Source organism: Megalops cyprinoides, chromosome 2 (assembly GCF_013368585.1).
Source record: "Megalops cyprinoides isolate fMegCyp1 chromosome 2, fMegCyp1.pri, whole genome shotgun sequence".
NCBI classification, from domain to species: domain Eukaryota; kingdom Metazoa; phylum Chordata; class Actinopteri; order Elopiformes; family Megalopidae; genus Megalops; species Megalops cyprinoides.
Genome location: NC_050584.1, coordinates 8,833,937 through 8,854,593, shown reverse-complemented (window position 1 = coordinate 8,854,593; position 20,657 = coordinate 8,833,937). Strand labels below are relative to the sequence as shown.

The 20,657-nt window shown below is 38.2% G+C and overlaps 1 protein-coding gene across 2 annotated transcripts in view; it reads right to left on the bottom strand.

Moving 5' to 3' along the window:
* ctdspla (CTD (carboxy-terminal domain, RNA polymerase II, polypeptide A) small phosphatase-like a) overlaps window positions 1-2,371 on the bottom strand; it is a 53,305-nt gene extending 50,934 nt beyond the window's left edge. For both annotated transcript variants that reach the window (XM_036521150.1, XM_036521151.1), the window contains exon 1: window positions 1,857-2,371. In XM_036521150.1, the coding sequence (XP_036377043.1) occupies window positions 1,857-1,932 (76 nt within the window). In that variant the 5' untranslated portion in view covers window positions 1,933-2,371. The remainder of the gene's footprint in view (window positions 1-1,856) is intronic.
* Window positions 2,372-20,657: the final 18,286 nt, after the last annotated feature.

The window sequence follows — 20,657 nt, the reverse complement described above, 5'->3', positions numbered from 1 at the left end:
AACTAAAACATGCAAAATTTTCATGTTGAACCCCCAGGGTTAGCTGTTTAAGCATCATCTTGTTGGACAGCAAGCAATCCTTTAGAACCCAAAACTGCTTTACAAATCAGTGTTTAAATTGATATACTTGATATGTTTGGTTAATTAATATACGAACGGGATTTAATCCATGTACTTGTGGATGTGTGGACTGACTACATTTTGGGTCTGTTTTCATCTAAAAGTGGGCTCGCATGAGCTGTCATCAGATTAAAATTCATTATTCTTGGAGCTAGCTGGATAAATGTCTATGTTAAATCTACCGTTATAGCATACACGGTATGTAAACATCTTTCCATACAGGTGGCCTTGTCTCACCATTTTTTTAAAATCGCAGATGTTTTTACACCTGTGCATGACTAAGAGCAGACAGAATTAACCACGTTTCCTAACCACCAGCGCGATACCTGACCGATTTCTTGCACTGTAGGGAAACCTCTAGCTACTGTATGCGCGATGCTGACAGCTTAATAAACTGAATGACAGCAGAGGACGACGCGCCATGTTGCGAGCAAGTTTGCCCAATAGCCATCTAGCTAGCCAGCTACAATACCAGCTGGCTACAGTCGTCTCACAGGAAAAAAAAAACAAAGAGCAGTACCTTGCTCCCTCTGGCTACCCAGTATAGGTAACCAGTAATGTCCAATATGAATTTTATAGTACCTGTCATCCTTGTTTGTGTCATTCTAATGTCTACACTGAAATGTGTTCGATAGCTACGTTCGCTACGATATGGTCATCCATAGCTAGCGACCTATGGCAGTGATCTGCCCTTGGAATGTAACTTAGAAGTTATCTAAGTTAGCTATCGATAGGTAAATGTAAACCAGCTGTTTGGCGAAGCTATGAAAACAGCCAGGCTAGCCTTTCATGCAGCTCAGACAGCCAACTGGCTACGCTTATACTCTTAAATGTATCGAATGTTAGCTACAGTAGCGAGCTAGAAAAAATGTTCACTACTGTGTAAAAATATAGCTATCTAGATAGAATATGCATGGTGTAACACAGTGATTTACTCTGAGGACCAAACACAGCCTCATTACCCTTAAGATACAAAAATCAGTAGCTAGCTGGTCCCATCCAAGACACGACTTCTCGCCTCAAGCTACTAGCTAGCTAGCTATCCAGATGACTATTTAAATCTTAGTTATTAAAAATACAGCACAGCGATACATTCACAATTACAATACAGTGCTGTTTATAGCCAGCTGGCTACTCTATCCGTTTAATCACGTCCAAGTTAACACGTCTAAGGTCTAAAATTTGCTTATTGTAAAGAAAGTTCTCTAACGTGAGCTACACAACACAGAAGCTGGCTAGCTAGCCAGCCAGCCAATTTTCGGTACGCACAGCATCGGATATCAAGTAGGCTATATATGCGAAATGCACAGCTAATATTGATAGCTGTCCAGACAATGTGGTACACGTTGCTATATCTGACACGGTTAGCGTGCAAGCTACGAGGATGGCCATCGGTGTTGATGCCTGTCTGTTTACCGACCGTTTGTATAACAATCACAGTTCCATTGCTGGCTAGTGTTCATACAGCTAGCTACCGACCAATACAACATCCAGCCACACGAGCTAGACAGTCAGGTCGCGCTTATAGTTCAAAGTTATCTTCCCATGATCTAACGTTAGCTATATGGTTAGTTAAAAGCCATTGTCAATACACTTGGAAGGAGCAAGCGGAATTCCAATGCAACGCCGTGGAACTTCGAAAAATGCAACTGCAAGCGAGCTAAAAGACTACTCTCTGCGCACCAATGGGAAAACATGGCAAACGTTTTTCCTAAGAGAAAATGTTTCGTTCTTACCCTTTTCTTGGTTTGAATTAATTATCTCCTCCTCCTTTGGGTTTGCAACCTGGGTAATTATGGACGTGTTGTCCATGGAAACGGGATGTTATTCTTTTTTATTAACTTATTTCACAAAATGTAGCTAGCTAGCTTTCAATCAGTCTTGGTAAAACTGTACTACCGACTGAACACGAAAAAACACCGTTGTCCGATCACACAGCGCAGCTCCCTGTGGTTCACCATATAAATAATACCATATATACTGACGCATAAACACGTACGAAATAAAATAAAAAGGAAAGTGTAGCTACGACTAGCTAGCTAGCTGGCTAACTTCGCAACCTTGCCAAGGCAATGAAAACAAAGAGTCCAGCATCGGTTTAGACTATCGACAACCTCCGCCTCTCCCTTCTAAATAACAACGTTTTAGTCAAGGCATGCAACAATGTAATCCTGGTTTGGATTTGTTATATATTGACAAACGATGAATTGTTTTTCTGTGTTCTTTCCAACATGGAGGCGATGCGCGCTTGAACTCCACAGACAGACTAGCAATACTGTAGCACCGCGGACTGGATGAAGTAGGCTGTTTCCAGGAGGCGCGCCCCCTCCCTCTAAAAAAGCGAAATATTTGCTCACCACACTGGCTAACAGCACGACGCTTTCTTTGGGTGATCACCTCTGCATCCGACAAGGAGTATGAACTCTTGACTACCGCTGTATTATTCAAGACAGGCCATTAAAAAAAAACGTTGGGGATCGAATACCGAGGTGAAGAAACGTGAACATGTCAACACATAACGTAGGTTCAGATTTTATAGACGAATTGACTAATAATACTGTTTTCACATGTCCATTGTTCTCTTCGTTAGTCACATTAGTTCCAGCAATAACAAAAGATGAAACTTCTATAAAACCTTAATTAATAAAAAGGTAGTAGCCTATGTTAAACATTGCATTAGCCACCATAAGCAGCCCACTGTATTTGGTGTATGAATTAAAATGGTAACAGTCCAACAAGTCTTAACAAAATAACTGACCCACATTAAGCGAGGTGTATGCAGTCAGGTATTACATGCACTTGTTGAACGTTAACGATACAATTACAGATAATGATGGGAACAACAATAATTCATTTATTGTTAATCACATGCAGTTGCATAGTTTACCTGATATGCCTTTCTCCTAGTCCTTCCATCTTACTCTCTAGATGTTGTCCAACTCACTAAATGAACTATGGATAGATTGAATACTTTGGTAATTGCATAAATTTTATTAGCTCTTCCCACAACTTCACTCATGGAATTAGAGAGAATTAGAGCTGCATGCCCTTTCTCTAAACTAATATACAAAATATGAAATCTATACATCATACCACATCCAATCCATCATGTACACAACACCTTTATAGGGCAGAACTGAAATCTAATGAAAGGGAAAAAGTGGGAGAGCACGAATTTTATGGGTTTTAGGGATTGTGCTAGAAATTACTGTAGGGTAACAACTTTTCATTTCATGCTTAACATGAAAAATATGTACTTTGACCATATGCAAAAAATAATAATGGGTCTATTTTGTAAACACATATGTGAATAAAAAAAAATGATGTACTATTCCTCAAATTTGTAGACTGTCCCCTTTCAACAGTATTTCCACAGGTTCCTGCAGTATTCCTTCAATATGTTTTACTTCAGAATATTCATCAGATTATCATTCTGTCTAGCATCTGTGCCAGCGCCTGTATTCTACAATATACCATGCCATTATTTACAAAACTGGAAATATTTTGGTCCCCATTCTCTCTAAATAAGACATGTACTGCATGACCTTTGATTATTATGTGTTGCGGATTATTGTGTATTGCACGAAATAGATTTTGTGAACATTCCGGGATATGTAAGAATAATATATATTGGAATACTGCAATACAGGGTAGTGAACAGTTGGGTCTTCAGAGGATAAAATTAGTCTACACTGTAATTGCCAAAGATTTGATATTATATCGCTACTTCAGTAATGAAGTAGAGGAAAGTCAGATCTCCTGATTCAGTCTTGATTTTTTTTTTTTTAATGTGACTATAAAAGTTTCTATTTTTCAATGGTAAAAAGATCCCCGTTTTTAGCTGCAGTTTTCATGTTTTTTTTTCTTCCTTTAAAAAGTCTATTAAACATGCATTTGGGATGAGACTCATTCTGTTTCATGTTTTCTGTTCCTGCACTGGATGTGCACTTATTTTCACTTGAAAGAGCTCTGCTGTCAATGTGGTGGTCCTCAAGATATCTCTGAAATTATCACCACCAAAAGTCCTTGCATACACAGTACAGGCTTGGTCTTATATTTCAAAATTTACAGCCCCTGTCTCCTGCACAAGTCAGATATCAAGTAAGACCTGATATTATAGACATAAACAGATACATTCTAAGATCTGTGTCAATATCTGGACAGTCACACAGTTAGAAATATGACATGCACTTCTGTGTTATATCCTGCTAATGGGATTAAACAGCCAAAACAATTGATGTAAAAAGGCTCTGAAGACACGCCTCTTCAGTCTGCATCTCGGTTCCATCTCAATCCCCACCCCCTAACACCTGTTACTTGCATTACTTGTTGTTTATTTTATGCGTAATATTGCAATATGTTATGTAATGTATGGTAGTGTGTGTAGTAGGCTTCCCTTAGTTTCTAGGCTGTCTAGTCAGGTTAGCAAGTGAACTTGTGATAGTGCTTGAATGGTGTTGTGCTAACACTGACTGGTCTGGGAATGTTGTTAGCCTGGTCTGAAATTGTTGCTCATTTACCTTGGATGGATACACTTCTATTCTCTTGTGCTGGAAGTTTCTCTGGATAAGAGCATCTGTTAAATTAATGTAATGTCATGTATTTCCTCCCTGTCGTAGTATGTGCAAATATGTTGACATCAGATTGCACTTAAATTGGACTCAACCAAAATAAAAAGAAAGGACTGATTTCCCCACGCAGTGTCAGATGAATGAATCTTGTTTCCATCATTGACTGTCTGGAATATCAAGTTATCAATGGAAAAGAGTATGCTAAAGTGTATTGATGGCCAGCTGCTAGCACTGCACATAGGCCAGGGTTCCTCTCTCACTCCACATTTTATACATGCGGTGTTGCCTGTTACCTACCTATTTTATGCTGCAGTCACACGACAGAGCATATATGTTTGTAAGTTATCAGAATGTCAATAAGTCTGTAATGTTTGATTGGATTTTACCTGAAAAAAATGCCCTAAATTGAACATTATTATAAGGAGACAACAGTCAAATGGCCCCCCACATTGACTTTGTCAGAGTTTGGGTGTATAATCTCTTGCATGAAAATGCATTAAGAGAAAAAAAAAGCTATGCAGTCCTGCAGGGATTCTGAAAGCTGACAAATGCTGACACTTTCAACCAACTCTGTTTAGTAAGGATAGCTCTGCTGCCACCCTGTTTACCTCGTCACCTCTTCATCTGTGAGAGAGCATCAGCCCTTCAATATTTTAAGCCATAAATACATAATGTTATCTATTTGCCTGTCAATCTGCCCAGGCTGAACCCTCAGTTAAAAGTTCATTTCCGTAGATCAAGCTTATTAACACACCGCTGCTGCCTAAACATTGTTGTCTCAGTGAGCTTTTTGTTAGCATGGAAAAGAAAATTAGTGTGCTTTCTGGTGAGGTGAGGTGGCATGTTGTAGGTGGGCATTTGAACAATGTACTGTACATCACTTGATATAATTTTAGTTCTTGCCAATTTTTAGTTCCTTGTGTGAGTGGGTAGTATGTCAGCTTTGATCTGAACATTGCCTGTCAGAGAAACAATGACTGAGAATTTTCATTTTTCGTTGATCATTTAACATTTCCCTTTTATTTCCACAATGAGATTACTAGTATATCCATTTTTGACTAACAAACAATATGCACACAAAACATGCAGGTTTCTTATTTATATTGTACAGTATGTAACATCTAGCTTTATTTACATACTATAACCAACAATATCTAAGTGAAAATGCCTCAGTTTTTCAGAAAAGTATAAAAAATAAGAAACTTTGAATGTATTGGTTGTATAAGTCTGTACACCCTTTAATTAATAATTGGTGGAAGCACCTTTTACTTTGATAACTGCAGTGAGTCTGTTTGGACAAATTTCTCACATCTAGATTTTACAGTTTTCTCCCATTCTTCTTTGCAGTAGAATTTGAGTTCACTTAAATTCCAAGGGGACCACTTATAAACAGGTCAGTCCACAGATTTTCAATGGGGTTGAGGTCAGGGCTCTGACGGAGCTATTCCACTGTGGATTTCGTTGTGTGCTTTGGGTCATTGTCATGCTGAAAGGTGAAATTCTTCCCCATCTTCAGTTTTTTTTTTTTTTTCGCAGAGGTTTGTAGGTTCTTCTCTGAAATCTTTTGGTATTTTGCACTATTCATTTTCTCCTCTGGTCTCATCAGAACTCCTGTCCCTGCCAAAGAGAAGCAGCCCCATAGCATGATGCTGCCACCACCATGCTTGACAGTAGGGTACTGTGTTCTTAGGCCGGTGGGCTGTGTTGGCTTTGCACCAAACATATAGCTTGGGATTAAGGTCTAAAAGTACTACCTTTGTCTTGTCAAACAACAGGACCTTTTTCCACATGGCAACAGGAGATCCAGGGTGTCTTTTTGCACAATTCAGACAAGACTGGATGTCCTTCTTTGTGAGAAGTGCCTTCGATCTGGCCACATCTCAGAACTTTGGAGAACACATGAAATTGTTTCTATGTGCATATAGTGGCCAGTCTTTGATATGACTGGCCACCATATGCACTTGCAGCTCTTTTAATGTTGCCGTTGGCCTCTTGGTGGCTTCTCTGATGAGTTTCCTCCTTGCACGGTCATCCATCTTAGAGGGATGGCCTGATCTAGGCAAGGTCCTAGCAGTACCATATTTAATCAATTTCTTGATTACGGTTTTTACTGTGTTCCATATATTTATATATTTATGCAATCATATAATATAATCTTTAAATATAATATAATCTTTAATTAACATATAATATTATAATCCTCTCCTGATCTGTACTTTTCAACAATTCTATCCTGGAAATGTTTTTGCTCACACTTGTTCCCTTACACTGGCATGCACTAAGAAATAAGGAAACCTGCTGAGAAAACCAACAGGAGCAGCTGGTTTTATCCTGACCTAATCAGAATCACTTAGAATTTATCAGAATTAACTTTGGGCATGATTTGGCCATTGAATTTTTAGACCTGAGCAAAATTACAATGTTCATAAAGGGTGTGTAAGTTTATGCAACCAAGTTTGTTTAAGTTTTTTTATTTTAAATTAATATTCAGTGTTGCCCTTTATTTTAACTTTGATGTTGTGCGATACCATGTCTAAATGAAAGTGGGAAAAATATGATTTAATGGGTCATTACAGGCCTCAAGGTAATAAAATGAAATTGCATTGTATGTAGATAGACAGATATCTGAAAATAAAGTTGTTGTTCTAGTAACTAATTTGTAGTAGGTATAGGCCAGTATTGCACTTAAGTTGAAACTGATTCTACATTGTTTTGCGCCAGAGCCTAAACTATTTGGTTTCTCAACTGTGTCACAATCTCATCTCCCCACTTCAGAAGCCATTTTGGATCACAGTGTCAGGACTGACTTCTTGAAATTAAAGTGCGGTCAGCCATTCTTGTCAAATATGGTCAGATCTTGTTACAGAAAGAACCAGGACAAGAAAAACACTTTCACAAGGCTTTACAAAACGACTAGTCTAGTCAAGTTTTTGTAATGGAAACTAAAATTCTCGAATAGAATGAGGACACGGGGCAGGGCTGTGACATAGGAATTCACATTAACACAACAACACATGGAGTCTTGTGATTCCAACTGCACTAATAATTGTAGGTTACAATTACCATCCCAAAAAAAAAAAAAGAGCAGCAAACTACAAAAGATACACCCTGGGTCAGCTGACAAAGCTTTGTGCTCTGTTCTGTATTCTTTCAAATGAAAAGGGGAAAAGGCAAATAGTTGACTGCAAGAACATGCTTGTAATTAAGCCAGACATAGATGACAATCATCCACAAATAAACAAATGTTGAAATAAATGTGTGATACGCACAGGGCTCCTCTTTATTCAGAAGTGATGGAAAGGCAAAAGTCAAAGGGACAGCACTGAAAAAACTGTCCCTTGTCTATTTCTCACTAGAGATGCATTTTATTGGATTTTTTCAACCTGTCACATTAGTTTATGTCAATTTTGTTGGGCTCAAGATTGAATTTGTTGCAGGGACCTTGCCTAATACTAGTCAGTTTTGATCATTATGTTGAGGCAGGCGTCTTTGAAAATAACCCATGCTGAATTCACTTGTGCAGATATTGACTCTAAGCATCAGGACACTTTAGATCACAAGAGAGAGCCTGCTGTGATACATTAAGAATTCAAAGGCTTTTGACATGACACATCAAACATCATAATTATTCGATCAGACATCCAAAAATCCATTAAACATTACACCCACTGCTTGAAAATGAGCCAGATATTTTAAAGATAATACATTTCATCAGATCACTACACAGCATGACCTATTATTTAATATTTTGAGGAGTATTTTGAACAAGTGCACTGCAAACTCCAAAGTAAACAAGCAACGTTAGATTATCTTATATGGATGTGTTTAGTTGCCTATCCATAACTTATTTGCAGAGGCATATTTCTTCTGCTATGAATTCTCTATGATTTTCTCTGCAAAATAGTAATTGAAAAATATTTGAGGTTCAATTAGATGTGAGATCTTTTTCAGTGTGGAGGGCCCAATAATGACATGTTATTTCACCATACAAATGTAATAAAGGAATATTTTAAAAATACTATACAGTGATGAAACTGTAAATGTAACATTATCACTCCATAAACATAACATTAACATGTGTTACACATTTCTATCAGTCTATACTTTCGATTGCCTTGAAATAGAGCACACATCTGATAATGTGTAGATGACATCTGTCAGCTTTTATATGATTAAATGAGCTGTTTTAGGTCCTAATAATGAAGCTGCACTCCTTCAATTTTGGTAACCCCACCCAACAGAAACCACCCCTAATTTCTGGCCAGTGGGATTACTAAAAACGAAACGACACAGTTGATACCAGTCACTGACTTGTGAGCAGAGTAGGCAATGAGGTGAAGAGAGATGCTTGTAGGCCAGCATAACTATAAACTTAAACAGGCATTAAGAGGAATTGCAGCACACTGTCCGTCCGTTACCATTAATGACCGCTAACGTGCAACGGTGGTTTTGATACGTTTTGTAGTGCAAAGCGAAAAAAAAAAATCTGAGTGTGGTCAGAACTGTTATAAGGAGTAAAAAAACAGTGTAAAAAATATAAGAGATCCATTTTACAGTTTTACAGAGGCAAATGTGTGTGTTGCCTAAGGCACGCGCTGGTTTTCCAGTCAGTGTTTCTCCAAAAATCCTGTGTTCAGCATCAAGCCGAGAAGTCCAGTGCTGCAATAAAGGGGAGTGAGGGTTGGGCCTGAGATAAGGTGCGCTTTATCAGAGCTTCACAGTGCAAGTCCTTTGTTGTTCACTTGGCAACAGCCTGCTAATGAGGCCCCAGCAAAGGAGAACGCTGGTGAGCTGGGAGAAACAGCACACCATTTATATGAAATGGCCCGTAGCATCACAGCGCATCTCAATCAGTTATAGCTGTCTTTGTTGCTTTTCTAGTGCACTAGTCAGTATGTTTAACTTTGTAAAGTTTTAAAAGTTATTACATATATGTTTGCAGTTACTTTTAATTGTTGAGACTTATACAGAAACACCTTTTTATTGCTTGAAACTTTTCACAGGCTGTGAGCTTTTATTTCGGTACTGCTTTATAGGATATTTGCTGTATGATTTTATATTCATTATTTGACAAACAACTGATCTCATATTCTCCTACAAATTAAATGCAAAAAACCATACACTGGATAATCAGATTTGTATTTTTCTAGCAAGTGTTGTCAATTATACTGGAGGCCTTTAGGTATGCAGTGTCATTTTTTATTCCCGTTTGGTGGGTAGTATTTGGCTTGACAGCCATCTCAAAGTCACCAAGTTGCTCAGTTGCTGTTGTACTGAAAGGATACATATGCTTTTATTTTGCAAATAATATAAATTTGTCTCCTTCATGCTGATACATAGAACCGTGGATCAAACAGCAGAAAAATAAAAAATGGTCAATGCAGTACAGATGGGCCTCCGAACTCAAGTGGAACTCTCCATGCAAAGGGAAGAGAAAAACATAGTGACCTGAGGTTGCCACACTATAGAAGTCTATTGGTGCAGACTGATTAGAGCGCCCCCCCAATGACACACCGATAGACCTATCGCACAGTGCAGTTCATGTTCCCAGTTCGATCTTCCCCAGGAGCCCATCCTAATCCAGCCCATACTGAGCACCCTAGGATCTGCCAAGCTGCAAGCGAGTGCTATATTTAGGTCTGACTCAGCCATTGCAGAAATGGTAGACCGAAAACAGTAGTGGGGACAGCAGGGTGAGGGTGGTGCAGTTTGACCCCTTCACCTGCTCACCTCCACAGTTCAGAACACAGTCTGTGAAGGTTTTCCTCATTTTCTCCGAACAGGTTTATTTCTTATGCCTCCCTGCTGTGCCGTTGTCCATCTGCTGCTGGATAAAGGAGCCCAGGGATTCATTGTTAGCAATCCTGTGGGCTGCTTGTTATGGAGCCAGTGTGCATTTGCTATGTACAGTATACAGTACATGGCAGGTGGATAAAATCGTGCTCAAGGAAGTTCAGGTTGGAATCTGGTTATCAGGTTATCAGGAAACCACTGTTTGTTATCATCCTAATTCTGCCATTTCTTTGAAGGTCTGAGAATTCCACATAAATGAGAAGAGACGAACAGCGTAATTTGTATTGTGTTTATTTGCACTTACAAAAAGGCCATCTATAATTATTTTACATTGTCGGAAGATATGCAAATATGGAACATTGTCAGGAGGTCAGGTTCGGTTAATAAATTTTAATAGAGGTAGTGGTTTTACTGATAATTCCTGGCCAGTGCAAGGGATTTATGTGCATGGTACACACATCATAATCCAATCCTGAACACACTTTCCCCCCCTGCGTACTCCCTTTGTTGCACTGATGATTGGGAATCCTCCAATTAAGATTTTACAATGCTCATATAATTAAAACAGTTGCCTGTTTCCTGTCAAAAAATTTTGTTTCCCTACACAATCTTTTCTTAGGCAAAGAGATAGACAACATGCACAGTAAGTACATTTGGCCATTTGGCCAGTACAAATCCACTTTGAGGTAAAAAACAAAAAACATATCCAGATAAAACAAAAAAAAAAAACATCTCAGATAAAACAGCCATGGACTGATAATAGGGAAAAATTGGGCCGAATCTTAAACTGCATGAATGTGTTAATGAAGGGAGCAATGGGAAAAAGAGTCTGCAAGATCTCAGGATCTGGAATATGGTGAACTGACTGACATCAGTCAGTAAGATGATGGAATAATCAGGCAACTTGGAGAGACTTGGAGAGAAATTCAGTATGGCTCAACATGTTTGTGCTTTGAGCTTAGTCGGGCACACAAACAATCATTTTTATAAATGACGCATAGCGGACCATGTCTGGTCCTTTTCAGGGCTTCTTCCACGTTTACCAGAAAAATAGGACTGATGCCCCATTTATTAAATCTGAAAACAGTCTGTATAGCAGCTACTTAGAGATTAAATGGTGGCTCTTACCTTGAAGCTCTGAGATGCTGCTGCTAGACTCTGTGGAGGGTGGGGGAGGGGTTGGGGGCTGGCCACAGCAGAGGTCTTCTCAAGGAGAACTTGAATAGTTTGCACTCATTTTTATCACCATCATTTTTATCTACTAAGTATTATGTCTGGCAGCGTGGAGAAAAGATTAGGTCAACATATTTCAGAGAGCTGTGGGTTTCAATTGCAGGGAGAATACTGTGGCCGCACGTCTGAGCAAAAGTCACCACTCCAGTGACACTCAGCTTAACTGTCTCTCAAATGGGTATATGTGTAAAAGGAAAAACCTTCTGCATTGGTTTTTTTGCCCTTGTCCACTGTGATTACACAAGGCCTAAACAAACAATTAAATGAGCCTGCGCTCCGTGTTTACTCTGCTATGTCTACAAAAACCAGCATTTCCATTACATAAGCGAGAGAGCGCGGGTGATAAGGACTGTGACACATCATGTGTCCTTTCACAAAATATGATACAGTATCAGCTCTTTAGCGCCACTATAGCATACATACACATGTATGCATTTTATTGAGACATACAATGCGGACGAGTGGTTCATGCCTTCATTACTCTGCATAACATATTTTAACATGGAACATGGATTCATGTCTCGCACAGAAAAAAAAGTGACTTCTATGGAAAAAAAACAGATTCAACATGTTTTGAAATGTGTTTTTCTCATTTCTATAAAACTTTATGCCCTCAGAGGGTGTGTTTAATATTTGATCAGCATAATAGCATCATCATTTCCACTCCAGCTTGGATGTGGTGCTTTGTTGTGAGCATAATACCCAATGCTGTAGGGGCTGCCTGCTGTGTGATTTGCCCTTTGATGTTTTCAGATGTGTCCGACAGTTCTTTTCTCTGTCAAGAGCTTGTTTTTTTTTAAGGTTCACAGCAAAACAGGTTACTCTTTAAAATGATAGTGGAATAACCTTGTGAAGTACTATATCACTGTGGTGTTTTATGATTTTGATAAAAATGTGAGTATGAGTTGCTTAAAGTTCATGTCTAAACTCTGAGACCTTCTTGTTAAGGGTGCCCCTGAAGTCCCCTTAAAGGCTCATTGTGGGTTGGTGTAGTGCCCTCTCCATGTACATATACCTGACGTCCTTGCTTTCCAACCATATAGTTGTATGCAAAAAGTTTGGGCACCCCTGGCCAAATTACTTATGATTTTTGAAGTGAGCACTTGTTTCCAAAATGCCTCTGGCTTATCTAGATGTTGTTTTGCATATTTCAGACGATGGCTTTTGTGAGGAGGTCACAGGTAAGGTTTCCTTCTGATGACTCTTCCATGCAGATCATGTTTGTGCAAGCAACGCTACATGGTGGAACAGTGCACCACCACTCCTGTGTCAACTAAACCTTCCTGCAGGTCCTTTGCAGTCTTATGGGGGTTTTGCTTTGCCCTTCTGCCCAGCATATGAGCAGCTCTATCTGAGAATTTTCTTGGTCTTCCAGATCTTGTCGTGACTTCTACAGTTCCCCTTAGCTGCCATTTCTTAATGACATCTGGGACAGTGGAAATTGCGAGCTGGAAGCACTTTGATATCTTTTTATAGCCTCCCCCTGCTTTGTAGGCATCAATTAGCTTCATTTTCAGATCGTCAGTCAGTTGCTTAAAGGAGCCCATGGTTGTTCAGTGTTGGCACAAGGTTTGAAGAGTCAGAGAATTTATTAAGCTCTGGAATTGTCATCCGCTGACAATTCCTAATGACAATTCTTGACCTGCCTAATGAGTCCTAATGAGTCAATTAAGGCCTAATGAGTTAATTAAGTTCTGAGACTTTACAACTGGAAGGGTGCCCAAACTTTTGCACATGCCACAATTACTATTTACTATTACTACTTTTTTTTTTCTATTTTTTAAGTTAATCAAATGTAAAGTAACTGTGCATTAACATTGTCAGAGAATGTTATGTTTTTAAAATAGTGTCCTGCAGAGGTTGTGTTTACTTCTTTTCACTTCAAAAAAACAATTTTGCATACAACTGTATGCCCTGAGATCACCCCTAAATGATGCCACCCACATCAAATTATTATGGACAAAGGACATCATGAAAATATTGCATATTGCCTTCAAAGACAACTGAAGTCTGGCCTTACAGCACCATTTGCAAATTAATATCTATTTTTTTTATCTTGTTTTTTCTTTTACTGTTTCATTCTTAGCCCTGGGTGGTTGTGATTTTTCCTTTTATTGATAAAAGTTAACTTAACAAACCAATAATCATATGTGGCAGTAAGCCAAAGATGGAGCCTTTAGATCTGTAGGCTCAGGTAACACGTTCATTGCAGTATGCTACATGTAATTATGACAATTGACTTAAAGATAAGAACAACAACAGCAAAAACATAAAGGAGAAAGCCAGAAAAATGCATGTTTGGACAAACCAAGAATTTAAAATAGGCTTCTAAATGACATCAAATTTGTGTGTGCTTGATACATCCAGTCAAGTACTCCTAAGGCTTATGTTTTCAATCATGTCAGCAAGTAAATATTCCATTTGACATGTAAATTTAAAATGCTAATAAAAATAGGGTTAGAAATAACATAGATGTTCCTCAAATTTAATCAAATAAAAATAGGTACCATCTTTACCTGTAGTAATGTAATACCACTCGGTATCCCAGTTGAATACTGTGTGAATTGTAACAGTGATTGTTTCACTGCACCATATTTGACTCCTTTCTTTTGCAGCTAAAGGAGGCAGGTTCCTCCACATTCAATGGCGCCCTGGAGAGACTTTTCCAGAGTAAGAATAAATCTTACCAACGGCCGACTAGCCTATCACAGGACGATTTATGGCTGGTGTATTAATGGAGATCATTTAAATTGGCTTCTGAATAAGTGGTTGAACTTTGGTGCAACAGAAATCTCCTTTTGCAGAGTTACTTTCCACAAGCAGTTTTACTGTATGCAAAGGCTTCATTGCATCAGACTGCAAGGTGGACATTTAGCCTTTTCAAATACACCTAAAACATATCGAGATTATCATAGATAATGTCTTACAAATCAATGTTTGTTTGATGTCTTCCAAAATGCATATCTTGTTACAGCAGTAAATGTTGCAGGTTTGATTCTTAAGTGAGACACTGTCATGAGCTCCATCAGTAAATAAACTGTTGTATAATTGGATGATATGAAAAGGTGCCTATGCAGTATACAGACTAAGGGCATCTATTCAGCAGATAAAGTACATAGTGCAATACACTAGCAGACAGCACTGAGAGCAGTGAAAAATATCACCTTCTAACCACAAAGAGTGCACGGACCTTAACTAATCGAATTCCTTTTTATTTCTTCTCACAGACCTTGAAACACCTTGAATCTGTGACAGCAGGAAGACACTGAAGTGCTTACAAAAGCTTACCGTCCTCAATAATCAACATGATGTTTCAGAGTCTCCCAGTCTTAGGAAGAGTATAATGGAATATTTTATTAAAAATGCCTATATTTTACAGAAGCATGTGTGAGGTAGAGGATCTCACTAGGTTACTTTCACATCACTAGTCAGCAGCTCTATTTCATCCAAGTTTCTTTTAAGGAAAATACTGATTTATACACACTCAACACTTGAATATTGGAATTAGCACCCATGTATTTGCATTATCTTTATCTTTATCTTTATCTTTATCATCTTTCACTAATTGTACAAAACTGAAGATCGGTTTATATGTAAAATGTTGACTCAGTAATTGCAGCTATTTATATTTGCCTGTTTACAATTCATCAGCCAAGGGAACAATTATATGCATGTATTTTCAAGAATTACCCCCCCAATACACTTACATTGGTTCTCAAACAAAAAGTAAAGCCATTATTGTAAATATTATCTATGAAGTAGGACGTGACCTCCTGTCTGAAGCAAAATTGAAAAAAATAGCCTGTAATGACTCATTAAATGACAACACATTAAATGAGCATTGCACTGTCAAGAGAAGACTGCAATCCAGAGTACTATTTATAACTGGAGTTCAGTTTAGTTTACCGTGCTCAATATAGGACTTTTAAATTTATCCCCAAGTGGGGGTTATCTTGTTGAAGAGTCATTTTAATATATTTTCGGAAATTGTGATTGGTTGCAACCAAGTGACAGACTGAATTGCACAGTGACTCATTGGTGTTTACAGGAAATGGGCTTTAGGAAGAGGCCTTTCAGGTGAAGTGGCTTGAAGATGTTCCATCTCTGATTTTTTTATGTGGAGCACCATGCTCCTCCAGGGCGTCCAAGATCCCCCGCCCATTGGGAACATGCAGTATGAATCAGCTCTTGTCTCTGAAGGACTGTTTCTCTCAGAGCTCTGGGGCATGTCTCTCTGTCAGCTTTCATATAGCCACTGCAAATCGACTAAAATGGCCTAAAATAAATCAATTTCAATCATTACGGCAGGGAAAACACACAATTTTCCCCACCAGTTCCTGGTGTAGAGAGCTCTACTTTTCCATTCCTTTTTATTTGTATTCTGAAAATCTGCTAAAGTTCCTTGATGATAGAACGAAGTATTGGTTGCTACTTTTTTAATGTATCTATTTTTAAAATATATTGCATGTCTTTGTGCATAACACTGTTTATGTAACATGAATACAGAATCTGTGTTAATCTTCATAGATTTAGTTGGATTCTCATTTTGGTTGATTTTTTTTCATTTGTAATTCCTGCTGCTTCTTTTCACCCTGCAGACCACAAGCAGAGGTAGCACAGACATGATTCGGAGGAAGGCAGTTCATGTGCAGCTTTATACCCTCTCTCCTCCAGGCCTGCACACACAACACCCTCCAACACCTGGCTTTCTGGCATTCTCTGCGACCATCAGACCAGGCCCAGGGCAGCCGAGAGGAAAGGGCGCAAATCGAGAGACTCCGCTGATCTGAGGAAGTACTGCGTCAATCTTTCCTCTTTCTTCCCCAACATCTCCACTGCCAAGGACAAGATCAACAGCACTTCAGAAACCTGCAAATTGTACACGATGGTCACCTCTCTCCTCTACCCTCCGATTTATTAAGCGGCTGCACATCTGGTTTTCAACCAACCAAAGAGGACTCACATTACACCTCTCTTTGTCTCGCTCCACTGGCTCCCTGTAGCTGCCTGCATCAATGTCAAGGCCTTGATGCTTACGTTCAGGACGACCAACAAAACTGCGCCTACCTACCTGAACTCACTACTACAAGCCTATGTTCCCTCCTGACCGCTACGCTCTGCTACCGAAAGGTGTCTGGTGGTCCTGTTGCAACGCAGCACAAAATCACTATCCAGAACTTTCTCCGCCGTTGTCCCCCGATGGTGGAATCAACTTCCACACTTCATCGGGTCTGCTAAGTCCCTTTATGTCCTCAAGAAACATCTGAAGACACAGCTCTTCTGCTCTCACCTGAGCACCTGAAACATTACCACTTCAAGGAATCTCTCATGTCACAACTGTTTTCCTATTAAAAAAAAAGAAAGAAAGAAAAAGAAAATTTATAGTTTTTCTGCAGATACCTTCAAACCTTCATCTGCACAGATACCTTCATTGCTGTTGAACTGTGAATAAATATGGAGATACAATGTAATATAAAATAATGTCATTGATAATAACCCTTGCAGACTGTGCCTTCAAGTCTAAGTTTCATTTAGTGAATTGAATTAATAAAAGAAAAAAATTACATCCACTTTTGAGAATGTGTCATCTAAATGAAAGTAATTGGAATAAACTCTGGGAGAGAAACTCGGTCCTTTAAGAACCATGTGCCTGCAGGTTTTTTGTCTCATGTCTCTGCTCTAGTTATTTAATTAGTCCAAAAATATTCAAATACCCAAATATGTGTTGACGTTTCACTTCATTCAACAAATTATACATCCTAGCTAAGGAGTGTCTGTGCCATATTCTCAAGAAATATTTTAGCAGTCTATTTAATGGAATTTTGCAGTGTTGTAAATGTGTCTGGCAAATTAATTCTTTTGAAATAGAATATCGCAGAACTTCATTGTCACTCAAAAGGAAGTGAACCAATTAAATGGCTGGAACTGGTCAGAACAAAAACCAATATACAGTACATGCAACCCTCCAGAACTGACTTTGAAAACCCTACTCTACAATCTGAAGAGCATGTCATGAAACACTGTAGTGAAAATGTACAGAGACCTGTACTGTCCTGAGATCAACATGGAGGCTAGAAAAACTTAATTTGCCATTAATGACCATGACATTTGAAACCTTTATGAAATAAGTATAAAATGAAAACAAACTAATAAAAATATTGATCAGTCTAGGAAATGTATCATAAACGCTGTATAAGTACAATCTTAACATAGCAAGTGAATGTTTCAGTTGTTCTGAAGGATAAAAAGTCAGCATAATCACTCTCTTCTGGTAACAGCGGGAAAGGGAAACTTTGATTTAAATTACAACCAAATCAGAAGTGTAGCTTTTCAATACCAAGGATGAAAATTTTTCCTTGACTTAAAGTAATCAGCAAGAATGAAGTCAATTATTCAGGAATGCCTGCAACTATTCATATAATTTCAGCTTGATTTTTCACAAATGATTTGTGATGATTTGTCTATAGGTTTGAAGCAGTGAACTCCTTTTGTAAAGTTTGTTTCTCTAAACCTCTACAAATAAAATACACTGAGATGCTCAGCAGCACCATTGCCAATCGATGAGTCTCGCATCACTTCCTTCAGTTTTGAAGGCATCACCTGAATGTCAATGACTTCAAAGTTCACAATTATAAAGTGCAACAAGAGAAACATTTTGTGCAGCTGAAATTAATGAGTTAATTTTATAATAAAATGAGGTCTGTCTCTTTTATGTTTGCAGTGTATTTTCACCGATTGTTAATGGCCATAGGACTGTATGTACAATGAAATTTCTCAATGCTTTTAAACTAGCCATTTATCTTCTAAAAAAAACCACAACAACAAAATGTGCTCTCACAATTCACTTTAAGAGTGTACAAAAGCTAATACAACAGTGCCTGTGTAGACTGAATAATTTATCCAGATGAATGTATCTATAAAGTGACTCATCATTTGTGCTTCCTTGTCCTCTCGCTGGCTGCAATTGTGACATCAAAAGAGGCCTCACCATTGCATGGCCACACATTACCAAGTCTTGTAAGTCTAAACAAATAACACTGATGATTTTGCTTTGGAAATTTCAGTATATTAAAATGCAGTCAGAGAAGCCAGCCTTCTCAACCTGGCAAATGACCAAGTCTAAATAAAACAACCTGATTTCATGAAAAAGTAGCTTGTGACGTTTGTCCACATGAGTGACTGCATTTTTTGCCTGTAGGTGCATGTAACTTGCCAGTAGATGCACTAATTAGCCAGTTTTATTTCCGTTTTTGACATGAAACATATCACTGTATGTTTATTGGCAATGACAGACACTAGATGTGTTATGCTACCTTGCAAAATGTAACAGTACAGTTGCGTAAATGCCTGGGTACAACAGTTGCTCACTTAAGATCTCTAACAATCACCAACATCATTTTATTATTTGTTTGTCTCTGCTGCTGATGCAAGCCAACTAATGTAGCTTTCCTGGGCAGGTTGATAGCTATCTACTTACTACATGAGCTAAATAAGGTAATGTTTACTGATTTGACTGATTGTGATGCAGTGTAAATGGTAAGTAGCTTGTCAGACAGTGTAAGCTATGAATAAGATTGGGGGCTTGTCAGTAACTGGGCTATAATCAATGCTAACAAGCTATCCAGCCTTGTTTGGTAGCTATACATTGCAGTTATAGTGCTACCTTGCTTGCTAGTATAGGCGTTGCTAAAACGGAACAAGCCTGTTCTCTCAAATAGAGGCATTACTGAAGGAGAAAAGGAGACAGCCAGGAAACCAGAGTATTCTATCAATTCTTCAGTTGTATTTGGAGTATCTGCCATAATGTAGTGAATGTATAAACACAAGTATTATTGTAACAACTTAACATTTTTGAGCCACCGAAACATAAGATCATTCCACTTGTGTCAGGTACATGTTCATGTATGAAAATGTGGAAAATATCACATCATTGTAAAATATCACAAATATCACAGTGTTACATTCATTTAGCAGATGCTCTCAACCAGAGAAACTTCCAGCACCAAAAAATAGAAGTGTATTTACTCATATTAAATGAGCAAAAGTAGCAGACCAGGCTAACAACACTCACAGACCAGTGAGTGTGAGCATAACTCTATTCGAGCGCTACCAAAAGTTAACTTGTGCAACCTTGCCAGACAGCCTAGAAAATAAGGGAAGCCAAGTGCACACACTACCATACATCAGTCACTAGATTACAGAATACAAAATACATTCCAATAATACAAGTACAATAAACAGCAAGTAAAGCAAATAGCATGTGTTAAGGGGTGGGGATTGAGGTGGAACCGAAGTACAGTGTAGTGATCTGGGTGGTACATATGGTTTGAAAACTTATATATATATATAACATATATATTTTTATATATAATGTATATTTATATATATATATGTGTGTGTGTGTGTGTGTGTGTGTGTGTGTATATATACTGTATATATGTTGCTGTCTCACTGTGCTGTTAATGAGTAACACCACAGCCTTATCTTAATTGTGTGTGGCTGATTTGTTACCCAATGACAGATCAATATTGAGTTTTATGTTATATGTGTGTAAATATATTTGTAAATAAATGTATTTGTAAATACATATATGTATATATGTATATATATATACGAAGAGTGAGTGAACCTGCACAGATCCATGACAACAAATAACTTTATTCACATGGTTATTCACATGTTTTCTGATTATATTGAATGGCATTCATGTACGCACTGAATTTTTAGCTATTATCAGGGTTAACAGAAATAAAGAAATATAACAATTAAACAGGTAATCCTGAATGTGGTCTAGAAAGTCATTTCTATCATTTTATTGAACTTTTAATTAGCTCATACAAAAATATTGGAAGGCCAATAATGGCAGCGCACTGACTCATTGAGGTCTGAAACAAAATGCTTGGAGGAGTATTCACAGCTTTTTTGTTGTTCCCTGTTTTG